The sequence below is a fragment of the Rhincodon typus genome, chromosome 40, assembly GCF_021869965.1.
Source record: "Rhincodon typus isolate 14 chromosome 40, sRhiTyp1.1, whole genome shotgun sequence".
NCBI classification, from domain to species: Eukaryota; Metazoa; Chordata; class Chondrichthyes; order Orectolobiformes; family Rhincodontidae; genus Rhincodon; species Rhincodon typus.
In genome coordinates this window covers 15,126,986-15,133,757 of record NC_063371.1, presented here as the reverse complement: position 1 = coordinate 15,133,757, position 6,772 = coordinate 15,126,986, and the positions used below count along the sequence as shown (strand labels likewise).

General features: G+C 47.2%; 1 protein-coding gene across 1 annotated transcript in view; it reads left to right on the top strand.

Moving 5' to 3' along the window:
* Positions 1–2,038: 2,038 nt before the first annotated feature.
* LOC125487330 (adhesion G protein-coupled receptor A2-like) overlaps positions 2,039–6,772 on the top strand; it is a 130,295-nt gene continuing 125,561 nt past the window's right edge. The window contains exon 1 of the mRNA XM_048618520.1: positions 2,039–2,441. Within this exon, the coding sequence (XP_048474477.1) occupies positions 2,233–2,441 (209 nt within the window). The 5' untranslated portion in view covers positions 2,039–2,232. The remainder of the gene's footprint in view (positions 2,442–6,772) is intronic.

The window sequence follows — 6,772 nt, the reverse complement described above, 5'->3', positions numbered from 1 at the left end:
CCCTCAGTACTGACCGTCCGACAGTGCGGCGCTCCCTCAGTACTGACTCTCTGACAGCGCAGCGCTCCCTCACTACTCACTCTCTGACAGTGTGGTGATGGGACCATTCTCCCTTTCTGTCAACATTGGAACAGGCGTCAGCCATTCAGCCCATCAAGTCTGTTCCATCAATCAGTGGGATTATGGCTGATGGGTGGTCTAACTCCACGTACTCACTATCCCTTCATTCATTGGGTGAACAAAAATGCATTTGTGTTCTTATCTATGTCAGGTCTGTCTTCAGCACTGAGTTGCTTCCTGAATATGAGCAACAAAGGGGTTTGTGGGTGCAGAACTGGGAGGGAAGTTCATCTGCTAGTGGAGGCATTTGGTAAGCTGCCAGCTCAAACTTAACTGTAAAGATGATAGTTTGTCATGTTGGGATTAATGTGTTAGCACTGGGGGAAGACTGGCTGGCTTCCTGAAAACAGAGAGTGTGTATGAAAGGGCATTTATTTGATTGACAGAATGTGTTTCTGTGGAATATTGCTGGAACCTCAACATTTTACACATGACAGCAAGAACGGTGATGAGGGGAGCACAGGCCTGGAGGCTAAAGTCACAGATGACCCAGAGCCATGGCAAAGTCTATGGTGAAGAACATACGAGGAGGTTACCAATGGTTTGAGATGTGTTGAGTGAGTGGGTAGAAACCTGACAGAGTACAATGTGAGGAAATGAGAAGTCATTTAATTTGACAGCAAGAATAAAAAGAGTTTGACTTAAATGGTGAATGTCTGCAGAATTCTTAAGTGCAGAAGGATTTAGATGCTCCAGTGTATGAGTCACAAAACATTAGCTGCAGGTACAGCACATCATCAAGAAAGCTCATGAGATGCTATCGTTTATTCTAACAAGAGTAAAAGTAAGGAGAAGGTGTTTCAGTTATACAGGACATCGGTGAGAACACAACTCAAATATTGCATGAAGTTTCGGTCTCTTTGTTTAAGAAAGAATGTCAGTGCTTTGAAGGCTGATAAGAGATTGACTGAATTGATCCCTGGACTGAATGAGCTGTCTGATGGGGAGAGGTTGAACAGACTGGGCTTGTTCCCACAGGAGTGCAGGAGACCAATGGGGTGACCAGATTGAAGTCTAGGAGACCCTGAGTGGTCTTGACAAGGGGACATGGAGAACATGTTGCCTCTTGGGATTGAGTCCGGGACTGTGAGACGCTGTTTGAAAGTTTGGGACCTCGTTTTTAGGACAGAGATGAGGAGAATGATTTTTTTTTCTCAGAGCTTGGAACTTTCTGCCTCAGAAGATGGTGGAACAAGGGTCATTGAACCTTTTTAAAGACAGAGGCGGATAGAATTTTATTGGGCAGGAGGGATCAAAGATGGGAATGTGAGATTCCAAACAGACAGATGAGCAATGATCTGATTGAATGGTGGGGCCGAATGGACTCCTCTTGCTGTTCCTGGTGGCAGTGTTAGTCCCGTCTGGAGTCCACCACCTGTCTTATTTCCCAGTGAGTGCTGCTGAGTTTGGGGATTGAAGATCCCTGGGCTGCACTCACTCCTGATGAAGCCAGCACTGAGGGTCGGTTTGCGTCCCACTGGGACCGTGTTCGGGGGCCAAACCTGGTGCTGGCACTGCCTTTCAGTGAGATTGTCTGGGAGTGGCTTTAGGACCCAGAGGGAGTGGTGTGGGTCTGAGAGGGGGAAACCGCTGCTCCTGTTACTGAACAGGGTCTGGAAAAAGAAACAGTCTCTGTTTCCCCATCCCGGGAACAGGCAGCTTGGAAAACCGGCAGAACAAGCCGAGAGCAAGTTTCTGCCATTTCCCTGTGCGTGCTGCAGTTTGTACGGATTGAGCAGAGCCCTGAGGAGGAGTGCAGTGTGTCTGTTTTATCCCAGGACATGCCTGAATTAGAGAGAAAACGACACCAGGGCTGAGCAGGGCTGTTTTGGATATCGAGCAGCCAGGCAGAGTAACGGAACCCAACTTGCGTCAACTTGAAGGGAAGGCTTTAGGGATAGAGCCAGGGGGAGGAGGGCTCTGAGCAGACCGGGACACGGTGGCACAGTTCCCTGCTCCACTTCCAGAACATGAGAGAGTGAAGAACACCCCCCCATCTACACACTCACTCGGTTCAGAGGGAAGACAGCGTGGCGGTGAAGTTTGACAAGAGATTTGGTGTTTGGGCTGTCTCTCTCTCTCTCACACACACACACACACACACACAGAGCGATGGGGCTGTGCCCCAAACTCGCCTTCTTCCTGTGGCTCCTCTCCCAGGCTCAGTGCTGCTCGGAACTGCTCACCAACACTTGTATCTGTCTGGATGAGAGGGCGAAAGGAACCAGTTACCCGGAGGTACGGAGGAAGGTGGTCTGCAGTAAGCAGGAGCTGCAGGATGTTCCTCCGAGCAGCCTGCTCCCCAACAGGACTGGACATCTGTGAGTGCCTTTTCTGTTTGTTTCCAAGAGGAAATGTTTTGCCTAAACTTGGGAAGGGAGTGAGGGGGAGCTGGACAATCGGCCGGCAGTTGTGTTCCCACTGAAACTGCAAAACGGGCGAATGAAACGTGATCATAGCAGCGCAAAGGATCGTTCAGCAATTATCAGTGAGGGAAGAGGGACATAGAATTCCGCATGAATTAATGGACGGAGCCAATCAGCTCATAGGAATTATAAAACTCCAGCTAGATAAATAGAGAAATGGATACAAGGAACCACTAAAGTAAAGCAGCACCATATGAAGTCATCAATCAGATCCACATTGAATTCTCAGGTTCAGAAGAAAGAGTCTAAGATGGATCTGGGGAACAGGCATTTTCAGAAGAATTAAACCTCTGAGCTAGAGCGAATGAAAGCAGCAGCATTTTAACCAAGTCCTAGTTGGATCAGTGCCAGCCAGTGTAAGTTGTTAGTAGCCCTGGTGCATTCCCCTGTGAGATCAGGCTGAGTGGTTCAGTGTCACAGCGAGCTGTGAACTGATGGCACTTCAGTAAATCCTGGCCCCTCTTGGCAATGACTACTAAGCTGGCCTGGTAAAGGATGATCAGCAGGGGCAAGATCATGTTCCCCCGGGGCAGGGAGGCTGGAGACTATTGTAGCCTATTGTAGACTATTGTTCTGAGGAAGGATCACTGGACCTGAAACGTTAACTCTGTTTTCTTCTCCACAGATGCTGCCAGACCTGCTGAGCTTTTCCAGCAACTTTGTTTTTGCTCCTGACTATTGTAGCCCATCTGGTCAACTTGGTCTGAAGGAGTCATTGAGCACTTGGCCCATTGAGCAGGAGCCTGTGGCGAGGGTATAAGTGTAGGCTGAGGGGTAGAGATTAGCCAGGACAGTGAGGAGATCTCCTCTGTGCATCTCCCAACAGTCAAGTCTTTTCCAGCCACCTGAGAGGCTAAATAGGCCCTCAGCATCAATGACAGTGCAGCACTCGCTTGGTGTGGGAGCTACTGTGCTCTGTTCCCTTGGGTCGTTCTCAAAACCCTCTCACTTTGAGAGGAGAAATTTGCTCACTGAGGCATCATCTCATCACAGTTATTACCAAGCAGGGGGAGACCATTCAGTCCATCTTGTCTGCATTGGCTCTCTGAAATACTAGCTCACATAGTGCCATTCTCCTGCCTCTGTCTGTAACCCTGCACGATGTCCCTTTTCAAAATACTGTCTAAATACCTTCAGAGATCCTTCAGTGAACCTGCGTCCCCCCACACCCTCAGACGGTGCATTCCAGACTCTAACCACTCGAGTGAACCTGCCTCCCCCCCCACTCTCAGACACTACATTCCAGACCCTAACCACTCGAGTTAACCTCTCTGCCACCACCCTCCCAAGACGGTGCATTCTGCAGCCTAACCACTTATTTCGTGAAAAAGCTTTTGCTCATATCACTTTTGCTTCTTTCACAAAGAACTTTAAATCTACACCCTTTCATCCTCGATCCCTTCACGAGTGGGAACATTTTCTCCATATTTACTCTGTCCAGCCCTCTCATGACTTTGAGCGCTTCAAACAAATCTGCTCTGAGGCTTCTCTTCTTCCCAACTCCCTTTTTCTCCAGTCTGTCTTCATAACTGAAATTCCTCACTTCTGGAACCATTCTTGTAAACCTGTTCTGCAATCTTTCCATTGTCTTCACAACCTTCCCTACGTACAGCTCCGAGAACAGGATACAACACTCCATTTGAGACTGAACTAATATCTTAAACAAGTTGAACATCACTGCCTTGCTCTCGTGCTTTATACCCCGATTAGTAAAAACAGAAGAGCCTGCACTTCATTAACTGCTCTTTCTGCCTGTCCAGCTATCTTTCAAGACTTATGCACAAATACACCCAGGTTCCACTGCTCCTGCACCCCCCTTAGAGATGTTTTTATAACATCATTTCTTTTATATTGTCTCTCCATGTTCTTCCTCCCAAAATGTACCACTTCACAATTCTCCACATGGAACTGCATCTGTCTATCTGCCTATTCCAACAACATGTCTTTGCTCACTTTGTCCTTCTGAAGTTCTGCCCTGGTCTTCACACAGTTCACAATGCTTTCTGTGCTGACTTTGAGATTTTTTCCCAAAAGGTCCATTGAAAGGCAGGGTCCTTCTGCGAAGGGAGACTCGCAAGTAACTGGTGCTCATTGAAGTCTGGATTGGGTGCAGTTGTTAATGGTTTTAATTCAGGTCCAGTCCAAATATCACCAACTCCATCAGCATCTTTTGTATTTTCTCCCGTCTGATTCCTGAAAGATGAGCCCTTCCTTAAAGGGCATTTTAGATATGTCCAAACTTAACCTCTTGTGTTAGTGCATATTCGGCCACAGAAGGCATCATATTTACAGCACAGTTTTGGCCATGCTTTTGCCTCACATACCAGGGTACTTTACCACGGAGGTCACAATTGATTGCAACTTCAGCTGATTGTATCTGCTCATGTTGGGACACCTTTTAACTTCTCTTCATGCCTTGTAATAATGCTGGTAGTTTGACTCAATGGCTTATATAGGTAGCACACTTGTCTTTAGGCTGGAAGGCGTTCGATTCAGAACCTACACCAAAACCATGCTATCAGTTGTGTGTACAGGCCTGAGGAAGTGCTGCACAGCCACAGAGGGGATATTAAACCCCCTGTCTCTGCTGACAGGTTACTGGCAAAGATCAAATGAAACTATTTCAAAGTGGGGCAGGGGGGTGACCAGACGCAGGGATAGAACTGGTTGACAGCATGAAAGGGGACAGCTCAGCTGCGTGTCTGGTATCAGGACTCACATTGTCTGTTCGAGGCTGGGGATGAGCTCACAGCGAGAAAGGGAGGCTCCACTGTTCGTGTGAGCATCACCACACTGATTAGAATCAGAAGGAGATTCTGTTCAGGGGTGATGAGAAGCTCAGAGACGAGGCAGAATCTGAAAGGTAAACGTCTGGATGAGTACCTGAGCCATGAGCAAGTTCACGCAGAGCCAAACCCTTGGAGAGGCCAGTGAGTGGGAGAAACAGATTTCCATTGGCTGGGCACTGGTCCCCGTGATGGGGAAAGTGGGGACTGCGTCACTGTGATGGGCTTGGCTCGAACAAGTTGGGGGTCACTGTTCTGGTGAGCCATGTCGCTGCAGCAGTAGAGAGGTAGCAGGGAGAAGTGATCTTCTGAGAGGAGAATAGTAAGCACAGGGCAAGCAATCCAAAAGCCCAGGTAATGTTCTAGGGACATGGGTTCAAACCTGCCACAGCAGATGGTGACTTTAGAATTCAGTAACAATTTGGACTAAAAATGTCTCAGAGTGACCACGTAACAATTCAATTGTTCTTAAAACCCATCCAGTTTACTAATATCTTTCAGGGAAGGAAATCCACCTTCCTTACCTTGTTTGGCTGACATGTGACTCCAGACCTCAGCAATGTGGCTGACTCTTAGCTGTCCTCTGGCCAGTTAGGGATTGGCACTGAATGCTGGCCTGGCCAGTGACACCCACGTCCCATGAACAAATCAAAGAAGTTGAAGGGAAATAACAATAATACTGTGTGGATCTGCTTAGGGGAATTATAACAGGATTATAGCAGGAAGGGACAGAGAGCATAACCTTAGACCCACACCAACACTGCACAGACATGGCCAGAGCTTGCAAAATTGGTAAAAAAAGTCAGAGTTAAACGCTGTGCATCTGAATGTGTGCAACCATTCGTAACCAAATGGGTGTATTTGGAAATAAAACAAAAGACATGACAGAGACATGGTTGCAGGGTGACCAAGTCTTGGGTTTGTGCATTGAAGGGTATGTGACATTTTGAAAAGATAGGAAGTGAGGAGAAGCTGGAAGAAGGATTTCTGGAGGAGGGTAGCTCTCTTCATTAGGGAGGCCATTCATGCATCATGAGAGATAACCTTGGCCTAAAACAGCAATAAATGGCTATAAATAAAATACTTTGGAAGTTTCTGAGACCATTTATGGGAGTATTTTAAAGGCCCCAAGCAATAGTTACATGATAGGATAAAGTATACCACGAAATAAATGGGTTGTTAGAAAGGCATTGCAAATAATGGGTGACTTTAATCTACATGTAGTTTGGTTGAATCTGATTGGTAAGGTAGGTTTCAAAAGCTGATCTTAAAGGCTATTGACAAACTCATAGAGTTATACAGCACGGAAACAGTCCCTTCGGTCCAACTCATCCATGCTGACCAGATATCCTAAATTAATCTAGTTCCATTGCCAGTATTTGGCCCATATCCCTCAGTTACTAGTGGTGTACCTCAAGGATCTGTTTTGGGGCCACTGCT